General features: G+C 34.7%; 3 protein-coding genes across 3 annotated transcripts; 2 read left to right on the top strand and 1 right to left on the bottom strand.

Moving 5' to 3' along the window:
* Positions 1–1,408: 1,408 nt before the first annotated feature.
* Positions 1,409–2,579, top strand: LOTGIDRAFT_169051 (hypothetical protein; the record flags this gene model as incomplete). Its single annotated transcript, XM_009067345.1, has 2 exons — positions 1,409–2,441; positions 2,548–2,579. 2 exons carry the CDS (start codon positions 1,409–1,411, stop codon positions 2,577–2,579), a joined length of 1,065 nt encoding a protein of 354 aa, XP_009065593.1.
* A 4,570-nt stretch (positions 2,580–7,149) lies between these two features.
* Positions 7,150–10,704, bottom strand: LOTGIDRAFT_169050 (hypothetical protein; the record flags this gene model as incomplete). The annotated part of the gene is made up of 3 exons (XM_009067344.1): positions 7,150–7,424; positions 8,934–9,098; positions 10,221–10,704. The coding sequence occupies 3 exons, from the start codon at positions 10,702–10,704 to the stop codon at positions 7,150–7,152; spliced, it is 924 nt and encodes a 307-aa protein (XP_009065592.1).
* Positions 10,705–13,408: 2,704 nt separating this feature from the next.
* On the top strand, positions 13,409–15,118 carry LOTGIDRAFT_77193 (hypothetical protein; the record flags this gene model as incomplete). Its single annotated transcript, XM_009067249.1, has 3 exons — positions 13,409–13,585; positions 14,786–14,943; positions 15,028–15,118. Coding segments are annotated over 3 exons (426 nt in total), but the record flags the coding sequence as incomplete, so codon positions are not given.
* Positions 15,119–18,568: the final 3,450 nt, after the last annotated feature.

Here is an 18,568-nt window from a genome sequence, read left to right as displayed (position 1 = left end):
TTACTTCAGAATTCCGAGTTTTGTAATTTTACTATTTAGGTAATCAATTTCACTATCCTCCAAGTTCGCTGAGGCATTGAACAACGAATCGATACCTTCTCGATGAAAAATGTCAAAAATTATGTTCTATTCCATGGCAGATATTTGAGTTGTTTGTTTGTTTGTTTGTCCATCTGGATGTTGCTTGCAAATTCAGCCTTGTAGCTTGGTAACTTTTCATACCAATTTGTTTTGTTTTATTGTGTTTGAGCACTTCCTGAGAACCATTTCAAATCAGGAACACATTTGAAGTGATTTTTTCCAGTCACATATAATCGACTTGGTTCTGAAATTCTTAACAGTTTTTCAAAACAGACAAGAAAGTTCTCACATATTTTGAAAAAGATTTTTATAGTTTGATTGTGTTCCAGCTTCATCTTTTCGCACTTTAAAACTGTGACACACATTTGTTGAATAGCTCTGGGGGGTTTTACAACTACACTTCCTGAAATAATTAAGTGAACGATATTTTGGCGATCAACGTTCGATGATCGTTTCGGCAAACAGTTGGATAGGTTCTGTTTGATTTGTTTTAAAATATCCATTTTCACTACAATGATGCATATGATATTATACACAGCGCTTAGTCCATGATCTAACCCCAACCCCAATCCCCCTACCCGCCCTCCTCGCAGCCCCGAATGTAAGTAGTTTTTCAGTCAAAAAATTTCATAACAAGGTTAGAAATTCGGGCAATCTCAGATATTTCGCCCCCTCTTGGATGCAAACCTGGCTCCGCCACTGTCCATGATATAGACAAGTCTTGATACCTATTGTATGTGTTTACATAACTAAGGAACTTTTTAGAATTTGCCTTGGGTTGCCAAATTGCATGGTTTATCAAGTTTGATTTTTAAGTCGAGGCATCAAATTTATTTTACTCAACATTAAGAGGCAACCATGAAAAGTCTATATATCCCCATATTTCAGTTCACAATGCGCCCTATTTATTAAAAACCAATTCTTTCTATTTAGTAATTTCTAACAGGTCATATTGATAAACATTAAGTCCATTTACATCTGCATCCTGTTTTTGGTAGAATAATGTATAGTTTGTCTTCAACCAAAGTATGCTATAATAATAATATGGTCAATACAGTTTGTAAATAGTAATATAATATACAGATTTCTTGGTCCATTTTAGCTGTAGACCTTTGTAAATATAGCCCACTTCCTACTTTACAGAACGATGGAAAATAAATATCGGACAATTAAAGTACGAAAACAGCAATTAGATATGTAGTTTAGACATTACATCAGATACAAGTGGGTGTGTATTGATAATATTTCTATCTATTAGTAACCAAGACAGTTCAATCAGTTGTTTCAGAGAACAAGAGAGTAACAAAGCAATCAGGCTTTTGATATCATGGATGTTTATATTTCGGCAACTTTTGTACTCTTTATCGCATGTTCATCAGCGGAGTATAACACCAATTTAAAACTGAAAAGAGAGTTACTGTCTCCTGAACGCTATGATCCTGTGTTCAGACCCGTCAATAACACGTCTACCAAAATTGAGTATCATTTAGTATTGAATTATGCTGAAATTCTACTAATTGAGAGTGAACAGATGATGACCTTTAGTTTTTGGATAGAAATAAACTGGATTGATGAATTTCTAACGTGGGATCCTAATTTATATGAAGGTATAACAGATCTTACATTATTACCATCAACATTATGGACACCACATTTCGGAATGTTTAATTCCATCGGAGACTTCAATATACAAGTGAATGACAGATCGCTGTTGTCTGTTAACTATACAGGAATGGTTCTCTTGGAGCAAGGAATGTATGCCAACATAGAATGCATAATGGATATAACCAAGTTTCCATTCGATGTACAAGTCTGTGAATTTCATATCATAGATCTCTATATGACATCTGACAAAACAAGGTTTAAAGATTTTGAATTACTGTCCAGTTCAATTTCTGGGAGCCAATGGATGGTACTGAGCCATACTGGTCGAATAGTAGAGAAATTTGGCAAATCAGCAGTACAATTTCAATTTATCATTAAAAGACTGCCAGATTTTTATCTCATCACACTGGTTACTCCTCTGATTGTCTCATCGTTACTAAATCCTATGGTAATACTGATTCCAGCTTCATCAGGAGAAACGGTTTCAGTAGCAGTCACCATTCTCCTATCCTACACCGTGTTCCTTAATGTGGTCAGTGGTATTCTGCCTAAAACATCCTCGTCCATATCGGTGTTATCAGTCTACATCATGATATTACAAGGACTAAGCGCTGTGTATACTATCATATGTATTATTTTAGTCAAAATGGATATCAAGCACAACCTATTCAACTGCTTGAGGAAACGATCAGCGCGCGTTGATCCAAATATGAAAGCGTTTTCGTCCAAGGAAACGAATAAGGAATATGTCAAAGGTGACGATACAATAACTTTGTGGTGTTTCTGGTTGAGTTTCATTCTCTCCTTGACGCTCACAGTGATCTGCTTCACCTACATATTGATCTGATGTTTTTATTTTAGTTACAAACTGTAATGTACAATTATTGTTATAGATCTGCGAATAAAGAAACTTTTCAGAGTGCTACCTCCAAACTATACAACCTAGTCGACGTGAGTTACGGTCGGAAGTTATGACGCCTAGTTTATTCGCAATCACACGCAAGCGGCATTTGCTATGGTGTGAGGGCTCCTTTAGACAAGGTAACAGTTAGGGCCAGACAACTATATTGTGGTACCGTTTTGGGTACAGGGACATTGTAGAACATTGGTATCATTTATTGTTCAGCTTTGTATAGTTACCAAAAGTAGTGGTGATAAGTCTAAAAAAACTGGCGATCTAAAAACGATTTGAGCAACTCCCAATAATATTTCTAGCCTTTAATTAGATGTACCGATATCCCAAATAATGAAAATGGTCATGAGTTCCAAAACTTATTCTTATTCGCAACATGCGGGATCGCTATGATGTGAGATCCATTTAGGTTTTATATTGATGCTCTCTAAATAAATAAACGCTCGTAATTATTAATCAGGACAATTCTAACTTAAATCAAATTACAATGTCGTTTTAACCCATCAAAGAGATTTAAGTAGGACTCATTTTTGAAAACAATGGCAAATCGTGGAATATCGGCTGCTTGGAAGCTGTCATATTGCTTTACTTTGTTTTTCACAGCCCATAATTCATCAGAATGGGACTGCTTTGGAAAGATTACAATAGTGATGTAAAACATCAAATGTAAAAAATTAAAGATGGGTTCCCTTATTTTCATTAATGAAAGTGCTAATACTTATATTAAATTTATCAGGGAAAAGGGTGTATCTTGCTAGGGAACCACTTGTTTTGTTTATCAAGACATGGTCATTTATGATTGGTTAAATCTCCTTATTATATGCAACAATTTGACACTAAAAATAAGGAAACCCATCTTTAACAGCTAGATTTTTTTTGGTTAAAACGTAAATGTTAAGGGACACGTTTTTCTAGATTTTGGTGTATAGTTTTCACAAAGTTGAACAAAGGAAATTTCGACTGAAAAAAAACACAACTGAATGCCCCTTTAAATTGAGACTTCGCTATTGCCATGGTTGTAGACTACGTAGTCAATTCACTGTAACTTATCTACTTACATATCGTTGAAATATTGGTCCAATATTCTTCCTACCACGCAACAAGTGGAAAGGAAGTTTTAATTACCATGAATAATAATCGTGGTGTAGTGGAGAAGGATAAGTATTAGTGAAGCATTCTATATGAATTATATGTGAACAAAATATGTTATAACTGAATCCTGTCAGTAACTTAACGGTAGGTTAGAAAATTATTATATTACGTATATTTACGTGTCTGAAGGAATATATTAGATAGATACTTTATTAAGCAAAGTACATACATACTATAGCTATTTAACAAAAAATTTAACGGAAGAACAATATGAACAATGTAAATCAATCTGGTTAAAGTCAATAAATACCAAAAATAACAATATATACAATTTATCAATTATATAAATCAAAACATTTACATAGAATAATAAGAAATCCCAAAAGGTTGACAGCATTAGTGTGTTAATAGGTCTTCTCTGATTTTGATTGCTTCGAAAAGAAATTTACCCAAATTAAGTAGTTCATTATTATTTTTAGGAGATAATAATCTATTCATTTTAAAAATTGAAGGAAACGCCCAAAATCGACGATGAAATAAACGGCGGCGCAAGTCAATGTATAAAGGGCAACACAAACGGAAATGAAATTCGTCTTCGATATATATGGATTTGCAACATAAACAATATCTCTTATTACGCGGAATTTTGGTATAACGACCCGTTTCGACGATCAAAATTTAGTTTGTAGTTTTTGTAAAATCTTAACTTACTGGATTGCTCTAGAGAAGCAAACCATTCCTGATGGTATTGATCTTTGATACGTGCCTTAATTGATAAAAAATTAAACAAATGTGGATTGTTAAAAACATATGAAAAACCAGCGTTGACTTCACAAGCATATAGGAGAACTGTAACAACTAATGACCTATATGCTAAACACCTACTGCTTGTATTGATATATGAATTTTTTTATAGAGGCAATAAAAGAACCTGAACCTTTTCGACCTGTGAAGCTAGGCTCTTTTCGGCTTTAATGAATTTACCATTCTGGAAGAACAAGATACCAAGATATACATATTCGGTGACAATTTCTAACTTCGTATTTTCGATTTTAAAACTGAATTTGGGTATTAACTTTCCCCTGTGGAATATCACTACCTTAGACTTGTGAGCGTTAACCTGAAGGTCCCAACTACGGCAATAACAACAAAATTTATCTAAGAGTTTTTGTAAGGCTCTTTCACTGTTCGCAAAGAGAACAGTGTCGTCAGCAAAGAGTAAAAAGTATATGATGGTATTACTTATCTTAACTAATTCGGGATCATTACTGACAAGGAAACTTTCGAGGTCATTTATAAAAATCAAAAAAAGCAAAGGAGAAAGTGGTTCGCCTTGTTTGACCCCTGAGAAACTCGAGAACTCGACAAATCATCTTTGAATTTAATCACGCTACTGACTTGTTGATACATTGACTTAACAATATTAATCATTGTGCTGCTTACTCCAAGAGAGGTAAGCTTAACCAATAGAAACTTTCGGTCAACAAAATCAAAAGCTTTCCGCAGGTCAATAAATGCACAGAACAGTTTTTTTCTATTATTAAGTGAGTGGTCAATCACTCCATTAAGTATAAATATCGCATCAAGGGTACTTCTATTGGCCCTAAAACCGAATTGAGAGTCACTGAGCTTGTCATTAAATTCACACCATTTTGTAAGTCTACTTTTAAGAATTATTGAAAAAAGCTTTGCAAATATGTTCATGATAGTGATTCCTCGGAAGTTGTCCACATTGTTCAGGTCACCTTTCTTGGGAACAGGGACTAACAGACTCTCGGACCAACCGGTCGGGTAGCAGCCTGAGATAAAAATAATGTTGAAAATTTTACATATCAAAGGAAGGAGTAACTTAGAACCATGTATAAAGAATTCACTATAAATTTGATCGGGACCAGAACTTTTCTCACATTTGAGTTTTTTAATGGCAAGCTCAACCTCATGTGGGGTTATCTCTTCATCCAGAGATTCAATAAATATGTTGTCTTCAAAGACAGAACTCTCGTAGTTGTTTTGCTCGTCAGAATTACGCTCATTGTAGATTTCCCTAAAGTGGTTGAAAAAATCCTTAGATGTTAGATTAGTTTTGGTAACAGTAGTTTTTTGACCTTTCAAATGATTCCAGAGAAGTTTAGGATTTGATTTATATAGTTGATTTATAGAATGACCAATTTTTCTCCCGTATTTAGCTTTAGCTCTGCGCTTTACACTACTATATACACTACGACTTGAACAGAAAGCTTTCTGATTCACCGGATTACGTTTTCTAATAAACAAATTTCTACATTTCGAGAACGATTCCCTTGCTTTTTTAAAGTCTGAATCAAACCAAACGTTTTTACAATACTTTTGTTTCCTAGATAAACCCCTTTGTTTCACTTTGTGACCGAAACAAGATACCGATATATTATAATATTGTCAACCGCAGAGTGAATATCATTAACAACAGATATAGAATTTACAATTAAATTGAGATTGTTACATTGTTCACTGAGTGCATTTCTAAATTGACATTATTTCGTCAAATCCCATCTAATAACAAAACGTTCGTAATCCAGATCGGAATTTAAGGTATGTTCCTCAAAATTTGAAGCATCACGAGTCTGAATGCTTTCTAAATTAAAACTCAAAGCTGCGTGATCCGAGAATTCTGTAAATTCAAGAACTTCAAAAGAACGAATTGTCTTGAATGTATCTAAGTCGGCAAACACGTAATCGATTATACTTGAACCTTTCGAGGAACAATATGTTAATTTACCAATACCCTTATCTAAACCAATTCTACCATTAACTATAAGACATCCAGTAGATTTGCAAAGACCCAAAAGTTTGTTACCGAAACTATTCAAAACAGTAACTTGAGTGAATCTGGGAAACAAAATCATATCACAACTAGATTCTTCGAGGTCGTTGAATAAATATTGCCCAATATTATTTTTACTAATTTGATCTGAATTATTTCTGGTGTGGCTATTGAAGTCTCCACAAACCACAATATTACCCAAAGACTGATAATAAAGGCATATTTGTTCAACTTCCACGAATATATCGAATTCGACTAAGTAATGAAAAGAACTTGATACGGGTGGAATATACAGAAATATAATATAAAGATCTTTTACATTGTGCGAAGAGCGATCTAACCTTATCACGTTCAAGCCCCATGATTTTTTAAGGACACATGATATTAATTTATTAAAATAAGGTTTAGCAAATATTGCAAGACCACCACATATCGAGTTACGTTTACCAAGGTAGTATTCATTGCCACGATTAATAAAGAAACAGTGATTGAAATCACTTAGAGTTAACAGATCATGATCCTTTAACCAGGTTTCAGAGAGAAGCACAATGTCATAGTTAGAGATGTATTCCAGGAATGAGTTTTCATTAACAACTGATTTGAGACCGTTGATATTCCACGCTAATATTCTATGCTCCTTGGTCACCCTGGGTAAATCCTATTCTGTAGGTTGTTGGGACAAAGAATCATTGCTGACTCTCTGAGGAAAAGCTCTTGAAGCATGGTTAGGTACATTAATTCGCTCATTATTAAAGAAATCGGTTATCCTAGATACAGGTGTAGATGTTGAGGAAGGACCAGTATTCACTGCTAGGTTATTTGGACGTAACTGTTGATCAGGTCTCATGGCTTGAACCGGAATATGGTTAGGATTAGGATATGCAGCCGCAGATGGGATGACCCTATCGTTTTGATCATTGGTGGCAGGGGTCTCTGAAACTGTAGAATGAGATGCCGATTGATTTCGAAAATTCTACGAAGTCTGCCTATGTCTGGATTGTTACTAATCTATTTTGATGCGTTTTGGCGATGATACGACCATCATAGGTCCAGCAGCTGTCGATTTCTTTATCTTTGAACGAATTGCGAACTTTTCTAAATAAGATAGATCTCTGTTTTGTTAAGGCTTCGTTGACAAAAATATTAAAGTTTCTATGCCTATTATAACTCTTCAAATAACCCTTGTTCTTGAATACTAAGCCGCGACACCTGTAACTTAGAAATCTCACTATGATATCTCTGGGCTGGTTTTGTCTAGGACTACCAAGTCCAATGTCAGAAATAGACAATTGAATATTTAGGTCATAAAGGATTTCACTGTTGATAATACTCAAAACTGTATTGTCGGTATTTTCGTTTTGATCTTCTGGGACACCACAAAATCTTAGACAGGTTCTCCTCGAGTACTGTTCTAGATCATCTATACGATCTTCGAGATGACTGATCTTGTCAATCAATATATTCAAGTATCCAACTCGTACAGATCGATATATGGAGTAAAGTATTCAGTGCGCAGTACATTTATACATACAGGAGAATAACAGAATATTTGAGGTATAGGTCTGGACACGATGCAAATAACGTATATTTGAAATCCCGGACAGGAAACGACTTGACTCAAATTACGGTCCTGGGCTCCGTTTCATTTATTTATTTATTCAGTTATTCTAAGACAATATGCCTACAGTATTAAAGTACAATGTTTTTTTGTATAAACGATTAAAAACAAAATTATGTTAATTAAATAAAGTAAATAAATATAAATATATATATATATATAATTATCGTGCTGGTTAAATAATATAAATTACATACTAGATAAATAAATAAGGGTGAATATAAATATATATACAGAATCGATACAATATCGGAAGCATCTATGACTTTAAGATTTCCGTTCTTATTTCCATTGCCTTATATATAAATATGGACAGAGAACGAACTGTACTTGTGTCTTGGCTCGTAAACATTCTGACAACGTTTTCCTCTGTAGGGTATTTAGTTACCCATGTGGGCAAGAAATTTGTTCTGAGATCTTGAAGTATAGGACAGAATGCTATAAAGTGTAGCTCGTCACCTCATTGCTTCCTATTACAAATTGAGCATATTCGCTCCTCCTTGTAATATTATGGCGGCGGCCTTGTTCAATCTCTAAATGATGAGCTGAACATCTAAGGTTAACAAGACAAAAACGGAGTTTATGTGATAATGGACTAGATAAATAAGATTCAGCATATATACTTGATTTGATCTTGTGGTAGAATTCACAGCGAGAGGATTGAGATATAAAAGTCTGCCAGTTTTGAAAATTTATATCTCTAATGCGTTGTCTAAAGCAAGCAATAAACTGTGTAATGTCCCCTACACCCTGATGCGTCCACACATGACCAAAACCAGAACTTCATAACAACATACGTAGAGATGAGCACCAATTAAACCTACCATGTAAATCGTGTTCGTATAACATCTGGTAACACAATTTTGGCAATCGGTTGTCGCTCGTACTTTGAATTGTAAGAAAATATTTAACCGGTTTAATAACATAATTGAAGAAGAGCTCTAGTCTTCCACATTCTGCTCTAGCAATGGCGTTTTTAGTTTTCATACCTGTACACAAAATCCATTTGCAAAATTTGTTTTGTACATTTTCTATGTCCGGCTTGAGTTCGGTTCCCCAAATTTCTGCTCCATAGTATAATATTGGACTGACCATAGAATCGAACAATTTAAATGCAATATTAACATTACTTTGTCCAAGTTTAGATATACAGTTAAGTGCCTTGGTTGCTTGCAGAGATGGGGTTTTACAACGCAGATTCCACTTAAACTTATTTGAAAATATAATATCTAGATATTTGTAATGGTTGACAACATCAATCTGGTTACCCTGATAGTTCCATTTTTCTTTTTTGACAAAACACCCCCGTTCTTAAAAATTACAACTTGAGTCTTAGCAAGATTAACTTTCATGTTCCATTTTGAACAATATGTATTGAGGACATCAAGCCTATTCTGGAGTTCGCCTACAGTATCTACAACCAAGGAGATATCATCTGCGAAAAGCAAGAGAAAAACATCTTCGATACATTGATTGATAAATATACCTGATCTACGTTCAGATCTCAACATGAGTGCAAGCTCATTTATGTCGATTCCAAATAACCATGGGCTAAGGATACATCCTTGCTTTACCCCAGAGACACATTCAAATTCTGTAGAATAAGTACCATTAGCTCTAAACTTTTGAAATGGTTCAATTGTACATTCGGCCATGCATGCCCTTTTTGATAAGTAAACAAAACAATTTTGATCTTTGGATTAAATCGAAGGCAGTACTAAAATCGACAAAACATCAGTATAGGACTCCGTTTGGATTTAGATAAGTATTTCTGGACAATAGAATTAAGAACAAATATATTATCAACAGTGGAGTAGCCACATCTCCTTCAACAAGCAGTTGATGTTCCTCGGGCCATTCGACAAACCTTTTGTTAAGAATAGAACACAATAATTTTGATACAACATCAATTAAGGAGATTCCACGATAATTTGCGGGTGTGTCACGGTCACCCTTTTTATGTACAGGGTGGATGATGCTTGTCGACCAGGTCTTTGGGAAAACCCCACTGTTAAATATGCTGTTGAAAAGTTTGTGGAGCACTGGTAACAGTTTATCGGAGGCATATTTTTAGAATTCTGGTGGTATTAAGTCCTCGCCTGTCGCTTTACCACTTTTCAGTTTGGGTATAGCGCATGATATTTCCTGTTGTGTAATATCACGGTTGAGCTCGTCACAAAACGTTACATCTGTTTCACACTCTGCACTATTGATCACATTAGAAACATGGGCATCATTTTGGTCTGTAGTGGGATTCAATAAATTAGTAAAGTGAGTGCACCATTCATCATTATCAATGGCGGGTTTATGTTCACAAGACGCATTAAGGAAGTATTTTATATTCGTCCAGAATTTAACCGTGTCTTTTTCGTTACACAGTTCATCTAATACTGATTTGTGATAGAGGTCTTTTTGCGTAGAGCATTCTAGCTGAAATGCTAATTCAGCTTCGAGATATCTATCAAGGTCATACTGATTATTTGTGATACGGAATGAATTTAACCGAATTTCACATTTTGATTTCTTGAGACTGACAAGTTGATTATTAAACCATCTTGGCTGTTTACGATAGTCTGGTTGCATACAACTCCGCATTTTCGACTTATCATCGGTAGACAAAAGTGCTTCTTTTAGAAGTTTGATCGAGGATTCCATGTCTTCGTCCAGTTTCTGGAGTACGTTGTCTAGTTTATACATGAATTCGGCACTATTAATGTTTAATATAAATTGGTCAACAAAACTAGGTTTCCATTTATACTTGACAATTTGTGACGATTTCTTTGATTGGTTTGACGTTCTTACATAATAAAAGTTCTCAGAATACTCGGAAATGTTTTGATATATCAGTGTCAAGGACGGAAAACACACTTATATTAGGGAAAAGATTAGGATAATAATATTATCGATAGTACTCGCACCACTCGCACCATATGTGAAATTATCTTGGAAATCGGGATTTTTTCGACCATTTAGAATTATCATGTTACTTTCGCAACACAAATCCAATAGGTGCTTTCCAAAATTATTCGTTTGCATATCACAGTTTTGTCGTGTTGGTATCATATCTGTCGGAGTGTGGTTTATTTGCATGATGTCATAGCAAGCCTCCAAACTTGGTATATGGGTGCCGGTGTCACATTCAATTAAGTGACAATTGCAGTTCTGGCATTCATGTCTCCCATTAAGATAATATCTATATCAGTATAAATTTGTTTAATAGAGAATAATGCTGATTCTATTGCAGAAATATTACAGTTTACATCTTTGTTATCATAAAAGATTGAGTTGATGGGTTGGACATAAACACAACCTACAATAGTATTTCTAGGCAGGCCAAGTTTTTTGGTGTTGATGTGTAGCCATACCATTTCTTCCAAATTATCGCGTTCTTGAATTCGTTTTGTGTAGATGGACAGAGCAGACTTGACGAGCAAGTTCACCCCCAGAAGATTTGTTTGAGTCTCAAGTTCGCTTACTATCAAATGTGTGGTATCCCGGGGAAGTATTTGAAAATTCATCATGAGTTTTTTGAAAAGTTTCCTCAAAACCAACTATATCATATTGTTTGACTAGAGTGCATAAATTATCGTATTTTGAAAGTTTATATGAGAGGCCTTCAATGTTCCAAGAAACAATATTAAGAGATCGTTTATTATATTCGTTTTTCTGTTGTGTGGCTGCTATTGATTGATTTGAACTAATTGTTTCTTATCAAGGTAAAAAGTAAATACATTTTTTTGTTAATATCAGATTTTTAGCGTCACGGTGTTATCGCTGTTCTGCTTGGCCTCTTTGAGATGTGGTATTTTGAATTGATCTCACTCTTTGAGTGAAGTCTTCAGAAACACTCACATTTGATTCTTTGAGCAGTTGTCTGGCTTTAAACAGGATTATGTCTCTTGTTTTAGTCTATGAAACGAGACTTTGAATTTTGACGCATTTTTCCGATATGATGAACACGATCAATGGAAACTAAACTGTCATCCTCTGCACCCTCTATCTTTAATTTCTCTGATAAAAACTTTCTTATCGAAGTTTCACAATCACCCCAGGTTTGTCTTTTCCCTCCTTTACTTTCGTCAAAAACATAAAATATCGATTTTTTCTGTCTCAATTGAGTATCATTTACGTCAACTCTGCTCATGACTGTGTTAACTTTAACACCGATTTAACTTGATTTACTTCATTCCTCAATGTCATGAGTTCGTCTTTAATATTATGTTCCCTCACTTCCCCTCAGAGGCTAGCTATCTCGTCCTTCAAATCTAGAACAATTTGAGTGAGGTCTTTAAGACTATCTTTACTATTGCTTAGAACTAACTCACCGGTCTTGGTTGAGATCTGGCTTTGTCTAGTAGATGGACCTGGATTTGATTCAATATCGCCGGCCATTAACATCAGTAGATTGACGAGAAAAACAAAAGAGAGCGTCATGTTCGTAAAACGTAGCTCCGTTTCACAAAAAGTCTTACGAAAATATGATATGTAAATGTAAAGGAGGGAGGGGGGAAATATCTATTCAACTTGAGTTACGTTAGTATAGATGATTTTATTGCTGTAATTTCCGTCTGCTACATAAATACGTTTCCTTCCTCTTAGAATTCACATAAAATTTGAATTATCAAACTTGGCCAATTATAGTATATACATGTAATCATTAGTGAACTTCCGTCATGTCATAACTATACATTATTATTATTATAACTATACACATTTGAATACTTTGAAAGTACCTAGTTTTAAAGATATATCGGATTGTACGTAAAATATTTTCACTGTTAAAACAGTGCTCAATACGTCAATCATAGAGCAATATAGAAATACCACTGTTAAAATAGTACTCAATACATCAATTGTAGAGCAATATAGAATTCTATACCACTGTTAAAATAGTACTCAATACATCAATTGTAGAGTGATATAGAAATATCACTGTTAAAATAGTGATCAATACATCAATTGTAGAGCTATATAGAAATATAAAAACAGAACAACAATATGTTTTTAGGTTCTGTTTTAATATTTCTTGTTATGACACTATTGAGTCCGCTTATCAACATATACCTTTTTTGGCCAAATTTGATCATTTCATTTTAAATCAGTTTTATGTTCAGTCTACTTGAGGGATGATATTCATGAATATTGTTCTTCGTGTTTACCAGTGAATTGTTTTTACTTCTAGATTTAAGAAACAGTCATTATAACAATGAAAATGAAGCTGAAGGTTCTATTGTTGGTAGAAATTTTAACATTTCTCACCTTTGGTTCGCCCCAGTCTTGTAAACACTATCCAAACAGCACATTCCTTAATTGCTCAGGCCTAGGATTTCTGAACGTACCGAAGAATTTACCTGTGAATACCACAAGACTTGATTTAAGCAGCAATAATATAACGACCTTGTTTAACAATGATTTCAGTGAGCTGACAAACCTTCGATATTTAGATCTTAGTATAAATTTGATATCGTTGATACAAGTGAGCGCTTTTAATGGATTACAGACCTTGCAAGAACTTCACTTATTCGGTCACAGATTGAATTATACAAACGAATCATTGCCAGTAGATGTCTTTGAACCGCTCAAGTCCCTTCAAGTATTGATTATGAGAACGGATATGTCTCGATTTCATAAAAACCAACCGCAACTACCACATCAAGCAATCAGTAAACTCGTTGAACTAAAACAGATAAATATTGATACTACACCGAATACAGTGTTTCAATGGGGATTTTCCAACTTGAAAAATCTCACAAGTCTTTCACTTGGAACTACATTCTACAAGATCTATGCGTATGATTGTGCGATCACAGAAATTACCAACGACACGTTTTCTGTATTCCATTCAATTCACATCCTCCAATTGGATCTCAGTAGATGTCATATTCAAACTTTTCACTCTGGTTGTCTGAAGCCTTTACCGTATTTACAGACGTTCCTTTTCAATGCTGTACACTATAATAGCGGAGGTCTGAATGACATTGTTCAAGCACTGGAAGTATATAAAAACAAGACAATGGAGTTTATCAGTATACAGGAATTTTACTCCACGACCATAATCGCCGGCCATGGTCATATTTTAGATGTGGTTACACTCTCTCAAATCTGTGTATCCAAACTTGAAATATCAAGCGCAAACCTCATTGACGTAGACTCAAATGTCCTCCTTACACCACCTTTTCCACTTTTCACAAAGTGTATCCAAGAAGTTAACCTTCGTGAAAATACAATCACAGGCAATATAAATAGAGCAGCGTTTTTCCTTCTTCCTGCATTTTATAGCCTACAAAAGATTGACCTTTCCTTACAGAAAATATGTCCATTCAACCAATTGGAAACGTTGCAAGCTACAGCACCTCAGATTAAAAGATTTCCCATGGGATTACCCTTAATTTTACCATCTAATTTAAAGTACATTGATATAGCCGGAATGCCAAGACTAATTGGGGAAATGTCCGACGTTTTTTTCTTCCATGGTGAGAGTTTAAATCATTTAAACATGTCTTATTGTGGTCTGTATGATTTTCAACATAGAGTATATGGATTACCTAATTTACGCGTTTTAGATTTGAGCGGAAATGATTTAAGTATTTTAAATGTGGAGTTTTTTGACACATTTTCCAACTTAACCTATCTTCGTTTACATAACACTCTACTTAATAATCATTTCTTAATTCAGAGTGGATCACGTCTATTATCTCCCTTGACCAAACTAGAAGTTTTAGATATTTCTAATAATGGTCTCGCTTCTTTACCGAATGATATTTTTAGTGAGCTCAAAAATCTTCAAATGATAGTTTTAACTAATAATAAACTTATATTTATTCCGGATGTGACGTCATTAATGTCTCTGAAGCATATTCATATGAGCTACAACGGGTTGACGACAATAGACCAAACTACACGAAATATGCTGGACAGAACATCGAATACAAATTCAAATTTTCATATATCCTTATATGGTAATGTGTTGTACTGTGGATGTCCTTCGGTGAAGTTCTTACTGTGGTTGAAAGAAACTAGAACACGGCTAGATGGAAGAAATTATACTTGTATGGATATGACAGGTGAACTGACTACTACAGGACTGGTGATGCATAATTTGATCTATTTAGAAAGGCAGTGTGTATCTCCATTGTGGACGAACATAGCAATTGGTGGACTGAGTTCAACGTTTTTATTTTTAGGCTTCTTATTCGTTTTTCTCAAAAATAAACTTAGATTTCAATTATTCTTTCTGCGTCTTATTGGACAACATGTATACCCAAAGGAAAGAAGTGAGTTTGTAAACGATGTGGCAGTGTTTCCTGATTTGAATTCCACTCATAGATTCATCCATAATGAATTAATGAATGAATTAAATGTCAACCGAGGTTTAAATGTGGATTTAGGCCGACCTGGACGCTCTGAAACAATCAATATAGTAGAAAGCATACGTGATAGTTGGAAAATAGTTCTAATCGTAACTAAAGATTTTTTAACATCGGATTTATGTTTATTTACAATATGTAATTGTTTATCAGCTATCACCCTGACAACGCCAAATAGAATCATTCTATTGAAAGACAATCAAGCAAGAATTCCCCCCAATATTCATCATTTATTTGAAGCAATATCACAGACCAACGTGTTTTATTTTGATATTCAGCAATCGTCAAGTGATGAGTTTTGGAACAGAGTCTACGAGAGGCTAACATTTGAAGAACCTATGTAGTGTAAGCAGCTTTCAAGTAGATCCATCATTATTATAATCGATCACTAAATCTTTCCTGTGAATTGAATATTACATTGTATAAACAACACAGTATTTTTACTCTGTGTTTCAGCGCCGTTTTTATGTGTATTCTCCCCTGTGTATAGCTTATTTGAAAAAGGAAAATCAAATATATGTATGATATTCGCTAAATATATATCGCTTATTTGATGTCTTCATGTAGGTGGTTAACGTTTGAAGTCTACCGAAAATGTTGCGATGACAGAAATGACTAACTTCAAAGGCAGCAGGACATTTGCCTCATGCAAAATTTGTGAAAATCCCAGGGATATTGTATCTAAGAAATTATCTCTGGAATGTTATATATATAGATCCCGTTAGTAATCTTCTGTACAACTTTATCAAATATATAGCCTAACTCAATCGTCGCCGGTTAAATTGACCATATTTGTAGATACGAGTTGCACCCCTTTGCCAGAAAACATCCCTTCCCGAAAATGTTTTGGATTTATAAACAATAGAGAGCAGGTCGGTTGCCTCTAGTGTGTTATATATTGCCATTGTGGTCTGAAATCCATCTGGATACTTGCTTGTTAAACTCTTTAGTATTGAAGAGAATTACCAGCAGAATTCCAATGAGTGACGGATCAAGAATGGTCAAAAAGTCTTTTTATACGCCCACATTATAATGTGATCGTTTATTGTCGTTGGCCGTCGTCGTCCGTCCGCCCGTCGGTCCATCCGTCCACAATTGGCTTGTAAACAAAATAGGGGCTACAGTTTTTTACCTGATTTTTATGAAATTTGGTGTGATCATTTATATTCATGAGATCTTGACGAACTTTCGATGAACGGTTTTTGAGCTATTGCCCTTGACTTAGGAAAAACGAGTCAAACTTTGTTTGTGAACACAATAGAGACTACAGTTTTCATCTGATTTAAATAACATTTGGTGTGATCATTTAAAATGATGCGATCTTGGTCAAGTTCGAATTTGACAATTTTTCTATGAATGGTTTTTAAGTTATTGCCCTTGACTTAGTACAAACGTGTCAAAATTTGTTTTTGAACACAATAGAGACTACAGTTTTTATCCGATTTTAATGAAATCTGGTGTGATCATCTATTACAATGAGATCTTGGTCAAGTTTGAATTTGACGATTTTTCAATGAATGAAATTTGAGTTATTGCCCTTGACCTAGCAAAAATGCATCAAAATTTGACGGCAGTTTATGTTGTGTGTTTGATTAAATCAACAATATCTTGTACAAATTAGATTTTTGGTACGATTTGACGCAGATTGGCGACCGTCTTTGAAATACTGAAAATTTATGTGGGCGTATCTTGCTAGGGAACCACTTGTTTTGTTTATCAAGAATGTACATATATTGTCATTTATGATTGGTTAAATCTCCTTATTATATGCAACAATTTGACACTAAAAATAAGGAAACCCATCTTTAATAGCTAGATTTTTTTTGGTTAAAACGTAAATGTTAAGGGACACGTTTTTCTAGATTTTGGTGTATAGTTTTCACAAAGTTGAACAAAGGAAATTTCGACTGAAAAAAAACACAACTGAATGCCCCTTTAAATTGAAACTTCGCTATTGCCATGGTTGTAGACTACGTAGTCAATTCACTGTGACATATCTGTCAATACCATATTATATATAGAAACTAGAGTCCACACTTATCACGTGACTCCCATTGGCTTAACGTTAAAGATTCGTGCCGTCATGAAGCGACGTCAGCCATCACGATTCCGGGGAGTTTCCGGAGTGAATACCCGGATGTACCGTTTGTTTACAATGGACGATCTTCGATAGACAAACTTATTTCATGTCTATTTCCCTTAGATGAAAATTAGAAAAAAACCAAGTTTCATTTCATTATTTCGGAGAATAAAGCTTTTTTCTATCTATTCGTCTATTTCATTATATTAATTTTCAGGTTATGAAGAGTTAATAGTCTTAAAGTGCCCGGTGGGTAAAGCTCATTTTGCTAAAAAAGAGAAAATAGGCATTGACTTATTAGGCCTAGGCCTATACGAAAGAGGTTATAAAGCTAGGCTTTTATTAATTCAATAGATAAATGATTTAAAACGCACAATAAGTTAGATGGCTATTGTTTAAAAGGGACTGAGTCGTGCAAAAGGGGGGTAACTCGGATCGATTATCGATTGGTTTCGAGATTATTTGAGGTTGTTGTTTTTGTCTCACCGAGTTGTTTCGACTCGGCTCATCGACTTGTCACTGTAAACATCAACATGTATTTTTAAATCCGAATAAATCTAATCGAACTTGAAACCATCGTTGAGTTTCATTCATGTTTTCTGAAGGCCCGGAGAACATTTGGTAGTAGAGCGTGGTTTTAAATCCAGATGAATTAAAAACCTTCTTTATTTTGGCCGAAGATGGTGTGTACCATTCAACGGATTTTCGAGGCAGCCATTTTGTTCAGCATGTTTGTTTACAAAATGCTCAACTAGTTGGAGTGACTCGAATCCAATATGTCCGATGACGAAGGTACTGGAAGCCGGCTAAATACAGAAAACGTACAGCTTGGTGATGGGCCAAATCAACACAACGACAGCGATATTGGTGATAGTGCGGACAATGATCCAGTCCTTACCCCTAGTCACTTTTTTATGTGGACAGCTCGGTAATGCTTTAGCTCCGGAATTCGATGGTGCTAATTATGACCCTCGTAGACGCTGGCGTAGAATTCAGGACTTAATAGGACAAT

This window comes from Lottia gigantea, assembly GCF_000327385.1.
Source record: "Lottia gigantea unplaced genomic scaffold LOTGIsca_81, whole genome shotgun sequence".
Classification (NCBI taxonomy): domain Eukaryota; kingdom Metazoa; phylum Mollusca; class Gastropoda; family Lottiidae; genus Lottia; species Lottia gigantea.
Note: the sequence above shows the minus strand (reverse complement) of the source record. Positions and strands in the feature narration are given on the sequence as shown.